The sequence below is a fragment of the Chiloscyllium plagiosum genome, unplaced genomic scaffold (genome assembly GCF_037043375.1).
Source record: "Chiloscyllium plagiosum isolate Xiang-an unplaced genomic scaffold, Cpla_swu_hap1 HiC_scaffold_35, whole genome shotgun sequence".
NCBI lineage: Eukaryota > Metazoa > Chordata > Chondrichthyes > Orectolobiformes > Hemiscylliidae > Chiloscyllium > Chiloscyllium plagiosum.
The window spans coordinates 56,540,953-56,555,104 of record NW_028270173.1 but is presented as its reverse complement, the minus strand read 5'-3'; the positions used below and the strand labels follow the sequence as shown (position 1 = coordinate 56,555,104).

The following is a 14,152-nucleotide window of genomic DNA, read 5'->3' as shown; positions in this document are numbered from 1 at the left end:
AAGAATGGAAAGCTACATTACTGGCCAGAGTGTGTGCAGGCAGTGACAGCAACAGCCTTATTGGTAGGGGAGAGTTGGAAACTTACTTTTGGGGGAGCCTTAATAGCCAGCCCCCCACATCAGGTACGGACCATACTAAATCAGAAAGCAGGACAATGGCTCACAGACTCTCGGATCTTGAAATATGAGACAATTTTAATAGAACAGGATGACCTTGTGTTAGTCACAGACAGTTGCTTGAATCCAGCTGCATTTCTGTGGTGGGGAGAGGGGGGTGGCCCTTGGCAATCCAGAACATGACTGCCTTGACATTACTGAATATCAGACTAAAGTACTGATGAACTTAAGAGAGGTACCGTTGCATGCGGGAGCTCAGTTGTTTATCGATGGGTCCTCCCAGTGATTGAGGGTAAAAGGCATTATGGATATGCTGTAGTAGACGGGATAGAGGGAAGCGTTATCGAGGCTGAAAGACTGCCTGACGGCTGGTCGGCCCGGGCTTGTGGGCTCTGTGCCCTGGGGGGAGCTCTCGGAACCTTGGAGGGCAGGGGAGGAGCGGTGTGTACCGACTCCAGGTGTGCGTTTGGAGTGGTACATACCTTTGGAGGGATTTGGCAGGAAAGAGGACTGATAAATAGCAGAGGAAAAGAACTAGCTCATGAGGAATTGATAAAACAAGCGCTGGAATCCTTTTACTCCCGAGAGAAATAGCAATAGTTCATATAAACGGACATCAGAAGGGGAATGAACCGGAAACAAGGGGAAATAGACTGGCCGATGAGGGAGCAGTGATCTCCTCCCTAATACCTACAATTCCAGATCTCCAGGGTACCCCGTTGTTTACTGCAAAGGAGGAAAAGGGACTAAAAGATTTAGGAGCTGCAAAGACAGCAGATGGGCACTGGATGTTACCCGATGGGAGGGAAATGTTGAATAAAATGATGATGCAAGAGATTATAGCTGTCCTACATCAGGGGAGTCACTGGGGAGTGATGTGATTTAGTCGTAAGGAAACATGGATGTAAGGGATTATATACATTGGCAAAACAGATATGCCAATGGGTGTACAACTTGCCAAAAGATTAATAAGAAAGTAATGAGAGGGGGCTCCAAGAGGAGGAAGAAACCCAGGGGTGAGACCCTTCCAAAGAATACAGGTGGATTACACCAAACTACCCCCAGTAGGGAAACAAAAGTACTTATTAGTCCTAACTGGGTGGGTGGAGGCATTTCCAATGTCCTCAGCTACCTCGAAGGGAGTAGTGAAAACTCTTTTAGAACATATAATCCCTCGATATGGAGTGGTGGAAAGTATAGATTCAGACCAAGGTAGCCATTTTACCTCTAAGATCCTACAAGAAGTAATGGCGGGATTAGAGATCTCTTGGGAATTCCACACCCCTTGACACCAACCTTCCTCTGGACGGGTGGAACGAATGAATCAAACCTTAAAGAAGCAATTGTCTAGGCTAGTCCTGGAGACTCGATTACCATGGACAAAATGTTTACCTAACGCATTGCTACGCATTAGGACTGCGCCTAGACGTGATATAGGCCTCTCTCCTTATGAGATGATGTTTGGATTACCTTTCTTGGGTGGAAGAGGGGAATTACCAACTGTAGAGTTCAATGATAAGTTTTTAAAGAACTATATTGTGGCGCTCGGCTCTTCTTTGTCTGTCCTTAGGAAGAAGGGTCTGTTGACCCAGATACCTCCACTTGAGTTCGACAACCGGGTGATTGGGTCCTGATCAAGACCTGGAAAGATACCAAACTCCACCTGAGCTGGGAGGGACCATTCCTAACCCTCCTGACTACTGAGACAGCTATCCGGACTGCTGAGAAAGGGTGGAGTCATCACACTCACGTTAAAGGTCCTGTGAACGCCCCATTGGCGGAGTGGCACGCCCGTCCTACAGACAGCCCTCTGAAAATTAAGCTGAGAAAGAAGGAATGAACTGAGACAAAAGACTCTTAATGTTTGATGATATCTATTGTTATTAATTGTAAGGGCTGCGTGGACTCACCTCTCCCTGGCACCTAAAAGATTAAGACAGAATGGTAGGCAGGGGTCAGAGATGGGCGGGTACTGGTATAGTATTGTGATGTTAGTAGTACTGACTGTTCAAGGAAGCGGGCACTACACTGTGCCAAAACTATGCTAAACAAGAGGGACTTGCCGACTGTTGGGTCTGTGCAGAGGTCCCACACCATGGTGAATCTGGAATCCCCACCTCGGTAATACCGCTCACCAAAAGAGAAGTGTACGATGTACAACAATTTGACTCAGGCTCAAATGATACAAAGTGGAAATCTGACAGGGGTGAATATAACTTTGTGGGATGGTTCCCTAGACCAGCCCCGAAAACCCAGGGTGTTATCGATAGCCTTAGAGTTTCCCCACCGAAAGGAGCAGTGAATACCACCTGTTTCTGTAATCAGAATGACGCCGCACCCTTCCAATTAGGAAGATCATCTTGTGTCTACACCAACTAAGCTACAGCCACGACCACTCCTCGAATATTAAACGGAACATATTGGGTATGCGGTCTGAAGGCCTACCCATTTATTCCCGGGGAAAAATACATTCGCGTGAAAACACTGCCTCAAGACTAGAAAGGCTGGAGTGGCTGCTTTACCTCGCTTATATAGTCCCTCACCTGGGAATAGAAAAACATGAGCCCAACCTGAGAAAGGAAGGGGGGGATAAGACGTAAGACCCGAGAGGTCTCTGAAGGAGACCATCTGCTGTGGACACTATTCCCAAACTGCGGCACTACAAGGGCAGGGGTGGAAATACAGAAACTGGCGGCTGCCCTTGAAAATTTAATTACTGGCGCAATGGGAGAAACTCAATCCCAAATATCGGCCATAACCACTGAAATGATTGCCACAAGACTAACAGTTTTACAGAATCGAATGGCTTTAGACTATCTTTTGCCCGAAAAAGGGGGAACCTGTGCTCTGATTGGTAAGGAATGTTGCACCTTCATCCCAGACATCTCTTCCATAGTGGAAGATAAGGCAGAAATAGTAAAGAAAAAGATAAGCAATATAAGAGAAATTGGGGATGAACTCCGAAAAGATGAAGGATGGGGATGGGGTGACCGGAGACTGACTGGTTGGGGAAAATGGTTAGTTAATTTAGGCATTTATGTATTACTAATAATAGTAGGTCTATTGATAGGGTTTAATGTGTTAAAGTGGATAATGACTAAGCTGGTAATGTCTTTGGGAGGACAACAATCAATAATGGTCATGACAATAGCACAAGCGCAAGAAAGATTACTCCTAGAGTTTGAAAAAGACAGACTTAGAAGGACAGAAATGGCTAGATTGTGAACCCCTGCACTATAGGGTGAAAAGAGGGCAGAAAATAAAATTGCAAAAACAACAAATGGTTAAAGAAAAGAAATGGGGGAGTTGTAAGAAATGGGGAAGTGTGTTGGTTTTGCAGATATAGAAAAGCAAGAGTGTGCATGTGCAGGAAAGAGGTACAAGAAAAATATTAGTTAAGCAAGCATTAGGGAAATGTTTCTTAATCCTTAATGTATAATAGTGGATAATTGAATACTAACTTTACTGCAGAATTTCTTCATAACATTTGAAATAATAGTCTCAGCAAAATAGTTGAGATAGCTGAAACGGATAGACTAAGCACTAAAAGATACATTGTTAAAACGTATGTTCAGGAATGGAATGTACCTATGGACAAGTAAAGTGAAGAAGGAACATCAAGATACATGTTTAGCCTTGTGTCAGCACTTACAGGGAGAAAGGTTGCCAACTTCGAGAGAAGGGGGCAATAAGGGTGGAGCACAGCTGAGCAATGGCAGAATACTAAGAAAGATGGGGTAATGTAGGAATCGGGAGAGATGACCTCACGCAATTCAAAGGTATAACTGTGTCGTACTTTGAATTCTCTTTGCTCATTTGCTTCTGCAATTGATGCCCTTACTTGCAAGTTCGTAATAAATTGTCTTGTTTCCAGTTTTGGTGGTCTCGTCTAAATTTTATTAAGTTTGTTTCTAACAGTTGTGAGTGCAACAGCGTTCTTCCCAGGAGGAAGATGAGGACATTGAGTAGGAAGAACATCACCATTTGCATGATAGAGCAGCATCGGACACAGTGAGCTAAAAGTTAACTGGCAGCCGATTCCAAGTGTTAGATCAAGTCGCGATTCACTGATTGTCAATTTGTTGCTGCCCTCAAAAGGCAAGTAGACCTTGTTTAGTCTCAAAAGCAACTGCTGCTTTATGTTGGTTCTTTCTTCGCTTTGTGTAATAAACGTTGGCAGTAAGGACTATTTGACTTTACAATATCAGATGCTCCCTCATTCAGGGAAAAATGAACATTCCTTCAAAATTCTAACATTGTGTGTTGCTTTATTCCTGTAGCTGCGTTACAACGACAATTATCAGACAGGTAATGATTTGAAATGCAACATTTTCGAATGAGAGAAATTAGAATGAGAATTAGAATTAGAATCTCTGCAGTCTGGCAACAGACCCTTCGGCCCAACAGGTCCACACTGACCCTCCAAAGAGTATCTCACCCAGACCCATTCCCCTACCCTGAGTACGAGAGATTTCCCCTGACTAATGCACCGAGCTTACACATCCCTGAACAGTATGGGTAATTTAGCATGGCCAAGTCACATTTTTATAAATGTGAGATTTTACTTACAAGTGAAGTGTCGCTGTACCATCCTGTGCCCTCTCACTAAGTCAAGGTGTAGTCCTGGGGTCCACAGCTGGGTGCAGGGAGATTGGCCTATCGGGGACTCTGTTGGCTGTGAAGGTTTAGGTGGACCACCCTGATGGGGAAGGGAGAGGTGTTTGTGGCTGGAGCTCCCAGCCACACTAAGATCGAATGGGCTTCCTCCTACAAGTGGGTGCCAGACAGCATTACCCTGTCTCCTTGACAGAAAGGAACTCCTGGAGTAAGGTCAAAATCCCTTGCACACTCTTGCCTTGCTGTTGATACTGGGCACCAATGGCGACTATATTGGAGTACAGGTCTGTATCAGTTTCTGTAGCCACTGAATGTTCTACTTGACTTCAAGGTAGCGGCATGGTAGGAGGGCTGAGCCGGGGGCCCATCAGCTTTCTTTCTCCTTCTTTTCTTTTTTTTTTAAACCTTTGCTCTTTTGCTTTTTGTCTTTGTTTTCTGCCGAGCCTGGGGAGTGACGGATGAAGGAGGAGGTCTCCAGCACCAGCAACACCAGGATGAACTGGACACAGCTCCAACCCAACCAGGGGGTCTCCCGGCAAGACAGGGGAGCAGGTCCTGGGCTGACTCCCCCTGGACCAGACTTGCAGGCTAGGCCAAGGTTCCAGGCCTGCACCTAGGCTTGGGGCCTGAAAGAGCACAAACAGATGGCAGGTTGGCAACAGCATCTGGAGGAGGGTTAGATGAGGAATAGGACGTATGGGATCCTGCATATCTGGAGGAAGGTTGGATGGAGAACAGGAGGTATGGGACCCTGCACATCTGGAGGAGGGTTGGATGGTGGACAGGATGTCTGGGACCCTGCATATCGGGAGGAGGGTTGGATGCTGGGTGGGGGATATCAGACCCTGCACACCTGGATGAGCATGGGATGGGGGACAGGGGTGTATCGCACCCTGCACGTCTGGAGAAGGGGGTGTGGGTCCCTACACATCTGGAGGAGAGTTGGATGGGAACAGGGGGTATGGGTCCCTACACATATCCAGACCCAGCTCAGACACTGCGGTCACAGGAGTGGCAACAGCAGAGTCCTGGAGCCCGTTATAGAGACCCTGGGGCTTGTTTCACAGACTCTCGCCAAGCAGCAATGAGAAGAAGAGAAAGACCAACTCTATTGCAGTAAAACATTGCGTTATATTGAGTGTTTCAAATGGCGCTGAGTGTGGTGACACTATGTTTCAAACACCTTTTACTGTATTTTTATATAGATGTGACAATAAATCTCAATCTCAATCACAGTCGCCCATCTGTCCATGGAGACAGTCAGACACATATGCCAGAGCTGGCACTGCACCCAGTTTATGAAGTGACACCTGCTTGCTGCTCCTTTGTCTGGTTATGGATTTGCACAAAGTTGTAATGGGCTTCCCTCTTGCCTGGAGCTGAGCAGGGTCCTGGGCCCTGGTCGGCCTCCAAGTGCCAGCAGCCTGGGCTGGGTCAGTGATGTGTTCCTCACTGAACGTTAGCCTACACACCCACTGGGGTCTTGGTACATGACCTGTCAGAGGCTGCTGAAGACAGCCTTATCCTGTGAGGGATCAGTGGCTTCTCCCTCGGAGGGGGAGGAGAAAGGGGAGAGTTACCGGAAGGTACAGCTCGAGCCTGCAGAAGGTAAGCGAGGGGATTGCACGACTGTGGTCAAAGCTTGAGCAAGCTAAGCGGACATTTAGTGCAGAGTTTGATGGGAGCACAGCATGGTGGGTCTTGTTGTCCGCTAGGACATGCTGAGATCAACATCAGCCCACAAGCATTCACGGTCTCTCATCCTTCCCACATGAGGGGGCTGACAAGACAAACATTGGCCTCTCCATGACCCGTCGTGGTGATTCCTCCCAAAACAATACAAAGGGAGGGACTGAGTGAGCTGAAAGTGGCTGTTGGTTAGGGATGAGGAAAGCTCACAAGATGTGTGAGTAGGAAACAGAGAGCAAAACAGGGCCGGTAAGTTGCGGGGATGGGCTGGGTCACAGCCTTTGAGTGGAATTGCCGCATGCAATAGTGAGAGTGTAAGGGCATGAGCGTTGGTGGGAGGTGGGTGCAGTGGCGGAGTTAGAATGGGTGTGAGACAGCAAAGAGAATATGGCAGCACTTAGCTTTGCAGTGCAGAAGGCGTCAGACTTTCTTGAAACATTGCTGTGTGTTCCTCTGGATCATGGATGTGCCACTGACCCAGACAGTAACCTCAGAGCAGGGCCTGGTACTGTGGTCTCCTCTGGATCAATGGTGCTGGAAGAGCACAGGAGTTCAGGCAGCATACCCTGTGGTCTCCTCTAGCAGCCCTGGAGAAAGACGATGACCCTCCTGTCCACCAGCAGGGCCTCCAGGTGTCGATAGCTAAAGCAGTATGCTAGCTTGGGTCTCTCAGACACCTCCTTTAGAAACTGGGTGATGGCACAAACTGTGACGGATAATAGTTGGCCTATAGCATTTGAAAGGGCGCACAGCCTCAGTTTAAATATGGCCTTGGCGATGTAACCACAAGACAGTCTCAGTCCTGCTAACCATTACCGCCACTACTGAGTGCAAGAGCATGTGGGAGCAGGATTCGAGCCACCCGACGCATGGAGGAAGAACGCCTCATCCTCCGCCTTGGGATCCTCCAACCACACCAGATCAATGTGGATTTCACCAGTTTCCTCATCTCCCCTTCCCCCCACCTTGTCCCAGATCCACCCTTCCAACTCAGCACCGTCCTCTTGAACTGTCCCACCTGTCCATCTCCCTTCCCACCTTTCCACTCCACCCTCCACTCTGACCTATCACCATCACCTTCATCTACCTACCACCTTCCAAGCTCTCTTACCCCCAGCCCCACCCCGCTCTCCTATTTATCTCTCAGCCTCCTTCCCACCTCCAGCCCCACTCCCCCCCATCATTCCTGATGTAGAGCTCATGCCCAAAACGTCGACTCTCCTGCTCCTCGGATGCTGCCTGACTGGCTGTGCTTTTCCAGCACCACACTCTCCAACTCTGGAGTCTAGAAGAGTGAGGGGCTACTTGACCGAAGTGTGTAAGATCTTGAATACTGTTGAGAAAGTGGATGTGCAAAGGATTTTCTCTTAGCGGTGAGTCTAGAATGAAGGGCACGGCTTTAAAATGAGGTCTCCCTCTTTCAGGACAGAGAAGAGGAGAATTTTGTTTCTCTCCAAGGATTGGGAAACTCTGGAACTCCTGGCATCAGAAGATGGAGGAAGCGGAGTGATTATATATTTTTAAGACTGAGTCAATAGATTCCTTTTGGGCAAGGGAATGCGAGAGTTATTGGGAGTCGTTTGAAATGCAGAATTCAATACACAAATGAAAAAAAAACAAATCAAACAGCCCCTGGCTCCAGTTTCATATGACAAAGTTACCATTGCTCGTGGAGGTAAATCCCTAATAAAGCCTCCAAAAACTGACATTTAGCCAAAATATGAGAAAACTCAGTCCACCATATTCCTGCCATTTCCTGTTGTTCCACCTGGAGGTGCTGCTCACAATCAATGTGACCAAACGAATCACCCTGAGCAAGTAATACCCTCGACACATAGAACCCTGCATTACCAAACACAAGAGTGTGCAGCTTTCCAAAGTTAAAGCGTATCATTCCAAATCCTGGGAACTAAATACACCAACATGGCAGGTTGATGAGCGTAATGAGTTGTACATGAACCTCCAAATGATATTTGATAAAGTGCCAATAACAGGCTTGTCAGCAATGTCAAAGGTAATGGAATAAAAAGGACAGTTGCAGCATTGATAGGAACTTGCCGAGTGACAAGGAACAGGGTAGTGATTAACGGTTGTTTATAAGAATGGAACCAATTATATGTATACAGGAATTTCCCAGGGAATGAAGCATTGCTTTTGTTGAGCAGTAATCATGATATAGACATGGATAGATAGGGTACAATCTCTCCTGTATTCCTGATGAAGGGTTTTTGCCCGAAACGTCGATTTTACTGCTCCTTGGATGCTGCCTGAACTGCTGTGCTCTTCCAGCACCACTAATCCAGAATACAATCTCAAAGCATGCAGGTGAACTAAAATATGGATTTATTGTCAACTGCAGGACTGATATTGTTAAACTTTAAGAGGACATAGATTAATGAGTGGTCAGATAAGTAGCAGATGAACAAAGAGACCTTGGAGTCCAGGTTCATAGCTCTTTGAAAGTGGAGTCGCAGGTAGATAGGATAGTGAAGAAGGTGATTGGTATGCTTTCCTTTATTGGTCAGAGCATTGAGTACAGGAGTTGGGAGGTCATGTTGCAGCTGTACAGGACATTGGTTAGGCCACTGTTGGAATATTGTGTGCAATTCTGGTCTCCTTCCTATCGGAAAGATGTTGTGAAACTTGAAAAGGTTCAGAAAAGATCTACAAGGATGTGGCCAGGTTTGGAGGCACAGAGCAACAGAGAGAGGCTGAACAGGCTGGGGCTGTTTTCCCTGGAGGGTTGGAGGCTGAGGGGTGACCTTACAAAATTACGAGGGGCATGGATAGGATGATTAGACAAAGTTTTTTCCCTGGAGTAGGGGAGTCCAGAACTAGAGGGCATAGGTTTAGGGTGAGAGGGGAAAGATATAAAAGAGACCTAAGGTGCAACTTTTTCACGCAGAGGGTGGTAAGTGTATGGAATGAGCTGCCAGAGGATGTGGTGGAGGCTAGTACAATTGCAACATTTAAGAGGCATTTGGATGGGTATATGAATAGGAAGGGTTTGGAGGGATATGGGCCGGGTGCTGGCAGGTGGGCCTAGATTGGGTTGGGATATCTGGTCAGCATGGATGGGTTGGACTGAAGAGTCTGTTTCCATGCTGTACATCTCTGTGATTCTGTGACTCTATGACATTCAACAAGGAGAAGCACAAACTATAGCACTGAGTTCAGGAAGGATAAAGGACAGGCAGTATAAAGCAAAGGCTACAATTCTAAAGGGATGCAAGAATAGAGTCACCCACTGTGTTATAACCATAAGTTGTCAAAGGTAGCAGGGCAGGTTGAAACAGTGTAAATAGACAGATAAAATCACAGGGTTATATATAAAGGCAAAGTGTACAACAGCAAGAAAGGTTATCATGAGCCTTTACAAAGGAAATATGGTTCAGTCTCAACTGGAGCTCTCTATACAATTCTAGTACCACACTTTAGGGAAGTTTAGAGAGGCCTTACAAAAACTGTACAAAATGGTTCCTTCTGTCATACAGGTTGGAGAAACAAGGGTTATTCTCCTTGGGTAAAAGAAAGAAGATTCAGTGGGGGTTTCATCAAGGTTATAAAGACCACTTTTATTTTTTCAATTGTGAACTAGACGGGGAAAGAAATTGCTTTAAAATAGGAAGCTGTGTTATGAGGTATGGGTAGCACGTTACTGGAACACATTATGGTTTTTATGTGTAATGTTTCCTTATTCAAGCAATTTGGTAGAATGTTAAACACATCATCACTGTGTGGTGTGTATGGGTGTGTGTGGGTGTGTGTGGGTGTGGTGTGTGTGTGTGGTGTGGTATATACAGTGTGTGGTGTGGTGTGTACAGTGTGTGTGTGGGTGTGGTATGGTGCATGTGGTGTGTGTGTGTGTACAGTGTGTGTGTGGGTGTGGTGCATGTGGTGTGGTGTGTGTGTGGTGTGGTGTGGTACAGGTGCTGTGTGTGGTGTAGTGGATATGTTGTGGTATGTGTAGTGTGTGTTGTGGGTGTGGTATGATGCATGTGGTGTGTGTGTGTGTGTGTGTAGTGTGGTGGGTATGATGCGGTCTGTGTATGTGTGTGGGGTATATATATGGTGTGTGTGGTGTGGCGTTTGTGGTGTGGTGTGGTGTGTGTGTGTGGTCAGGACAATTCTGCTCAGACACAATCATTTGATTTCTTTTCTATTGGCCAGTTGTGTGGGTTCAGGAGAGCTCAACATCGCAACAGCTCCTTGATAGGCTCTGGCCTTGCATATGGACAATAGAGAAGCGGAAAACGCCTAAATCTCTCTCTGTCTCTCATATTCTCACTTATAATTTCCCTGCAAACTGTTCTCCTTGAAAATTCTCTTGTGGAGAATGAAAAGGAAAAAGAAAAAATAAAACCTTCAGAGGCACAAGATTCTGAACCAATGAATAAAGGCCTGAGAACCAGTATCGCCACAACCTCATGTCATTAGCACAGAACTGGAAGGAGTCAAGAGAAAACAATCACTATTATTTAGGCTCCAGATTGGTGCCGGAATTGTGCTTCTCTAGCAGTTTTTTGTCTTCCCGTCCTATAATATTGGTCTTTTTTTTGTGCGTCTGTATGTGTCTGGGAATTTTAAAAGGGGAGAGAGTTTAACTTACAGAATTCTAAGTTAGCAATTGATGATTCTTTCTTCCTATTGGTTAAGATCAGTTTGACCGTAACTAATAGTTATTTCCTTGTTAATTGAAAAGCCTGGTGTGCATGACCTGAGTTACAGGGTTGGTTAGAATTCGGCAATTTGTAGTTTACTCAAATTTTCACACTTATAATGCCTGTGGGAAAAGTGAGGCTGGATTTCCAGCTCACGACCCCTGTGAGTTGTTCGACTTCTTCCGGGTAGAATTGGTAGATTGTACAGGGAGAAACTGTTCCCATTCACGGAAAGGTGAAAGATCAGGGGTCACCCAGTTTCTGGGACTGGCAAAGGAACCGCTGGCAACCTGAGCGAAAACTGTGCCCGTCACAGCTCAGTTGGTAACACTCTTGCATCTTAGTCACAAGGATTTGGCTTCAAGCTGTACTGTAGGCCTCAACTCAGGGCTGATCCTCCCAGGAGAGTATTGGGGGAACGCTGCTGTCTGAAGGTGTCATCCCTTTAATAAAATGTGAAACCAACACCCCACCTGTCTGTGTGGGTATAAAAGCTCTATTTTGAAGTAAAATGGGGCTATTTGCCCCAGTATCCAGCCAAAATGTATCCCTTACCTAACATGACAAAAACAGGTGATCTGATATGGTCACACTTCTGTCTGGGGAAGTTAATTGTGCACATGCTGACTGCCACATTTCCAGTATGCGATAGTTCTACAATTCAGAAGCACTTATACAGCCTCAATGTGCTTTTAGATATTTAGTGGTTGCGAGAATCCCTATATAAATACAAGGCTTTCCTTTTAAAAATGGTGTGTTCTCGTAGTGTGGAAAGTGCTTCCTGAGAGTGGAGACGGACTTAACAGAGGCATTCAAGAGGCAGCCAGATGCTTATACATTGAGAAAAGGGGAGCATGACAATGTCAAGGAAGGTTGAAGGAGTGGGAATGAGCACAGTTACTTATATACAGAGCCAGATTAGATTCCACAGGCTGAATCATAGTCATAGTGTCTTACAGCAAGGAAACAAACCTTTCAGTTCAACCAGTCCATGCCAGAACATGATCCCATAAAAAACTACTCTCACCTGCCTGCTCCTGGCTCATATCCCTTTAAACCATTCCTATTCATGTACTTATCCAAGTGTCTTTGAAACATTGTAATTGTACCCACATCCACCACTTCCTCAGGTAGTTTGTTCCTCCATGCAAACAAATTGTCCCTCATGTCTTTTTTAAATCTCTCTCTTCTCACCTTAAAAATATGCCCTCTACTCTGGAAATACTCTATCCTAGTGAAAAGACACCTCCCATTAACATTATCTGTACCCCTCGTGACTTTATAAACCTCTAGAAAGTCACCTCTCAACCTCTTAAGTGCCAGTCAAAATAAAAGTCCCAGCCTTTATCTATAAATCAAAACTTCCATATCTAGCAGCATCCTGGTAAAATTTCTTCTGAACTCTCTCCAGCTTAATAATGTCCTTCCTCTAACAGGGTGACCAGAACTGGACACACTGCTCCTGAAGAGGCCTCACCAATGTCCCGTACAAACTCAATGCCTTATTTCTGTGTTGCAAACATTCTATGATTCTATAATGAGCTCATTGAACATACTGGATGTCCAGACATCTATTTTTAATATGGGTAACAAATGTGGCCAGGGTGACCCACATATGGTACATTCTCATATTCCATTCTGTTGTATAACTGGCAGCTCTCTGGTACCTATTAAACAGGACAGCTCTGGGGGGGGGGGGGGGGGGGGATCTGAGTTGATAATCTTACCTGATGTTTGGTTTGTCCCCTTCATTATTGTGTTCAGATTTTCCTTAGCCATGGTCGAAAGTGTATTCCCTTGATTTGTGAGGTATTCCCAGTACTCCTCATCAAAAGAATCCATCATCCACTGCTGCCGGGGGACTGTCCGCCTGATCTCACTGTCATAATAGGTCACTGGAACTCCATTGATCATTGTTACACCAAAATACTCAGGTAGTTCAGCAACGCCAGAGGTTGCCAGAAATGCCGTAGTAATGGTATTGCTCTCTGTAAAACAAACGATTAAAGAGACAAGTCATTTACAACAACACCAGCTGAACAAGTAAATCCCAGCCCTATAACCACACTGGGCCCAGAGAGACAGACACAGAGAGATGGAGGGATATACAGTCCTGCACAGAAAGGCGCAGGCACACACACTGCAGAGACAATTGCAAATACCAATTCATCTCCTATTTTGCGACACGTTTCCTCCAGATTTCCACCACCAGTAAAATCCCAGTGAATTTCCAGTCCACACCCAGGGCTGGAGAAATGAGAGAGAGAGAGAGAGAGAGATAAGAACGGGAAGCTGAATTCTGTACTTACCGGGAGAGACCCGGGAAAAGCACAGGGAGATGGAGAGAAGGATCAGCACCATTCTGGGAACCCACAGGGATTGGGAGAGAAACAGCCTGGGGAGGACGGAGGGGAATAGCCGGAACAAGGTTATCAGCGCTCTATTTTCCGCTGAATTTGAAAACACACCATTTCCTGAAAGAGAAACCCCAGCACCAGAGAAGAGCAGGGGGTTTGTTCGTAAAAGGGTATCCAATCAAAATGACATGTCGCCGTCCGTCATGAGTTACCAAGAGATCAAACTCGGGCTCAGTCAGCACTGAGACAGAAGCTCAGGCGCAGCTTTCAGATTTTGTTGGTGTGGGGGCTGGAGTCGGTGACTAAGACAGTACCGCTTTGCTGAGGTGACTCAGTCTATCACAAGTCCCTCTATCACATGTCTGTCAACCTCTTAGGCACAGACAACAATCTGCCCAGAAACAGAAATAGCTGGAGCTACCCAGCAGGTCTGGTAACTCCTGTGAGCAGAAATAAAAGAGTCTAGTGACGCTCCTCCTGGACCAGGTCTCTCACTGGCCGCAGCAGTGGAGTATCGGGCTCCCAGAAACTGCCAGTCAGTCAGAAAGCAGCAGCTTCCGGGTACCAGGGGACAGCTCAGTGACTCCGGTCCAGAAGTGATCCAGCCTTTTAAGTGTTTTGTTTCACTTCCCGCCGGACTGGGGCTTTGCAGGGGCTGGGAAGTGGGGAGATGTCAGAGACAATAGCAAGAGGCTGCAATCCATGCCTCAG

At 46.2% G+C, this 14,152-nt stretch overlaps 1 protein-coding gene across 1 annotated transcript in view; it reads right to left on the bottom strand.

Moving 5' to 3' along the window:
- LOC122541262 (uncharacterized) overlaps positions 1–13,893 on the bottom strand; it is a 94,703-nt gene extending 80,810 nt beyond the window's left edge. The window contains exons 1-2 of the mRNA XM_087979714.1: positions 13,394–13,893; positions 12,812–13,072 (exon numbers count right to left, since the gene is read on the bottom strand). Coding sequence (XP_087835840.1) covers positions 12,812–13,072; positions 13,394–13,445 — 313 coding nt within the window. The 5' untranslated portion in view covers positions 13,446–13,893. The remainder of the gene's footprint in view (positions 1–12,811; positions 13,073–13,393) is intronic.
- Between the last annotated feature and the right edge of the window lie 259 nt (positions 13,894–14,152).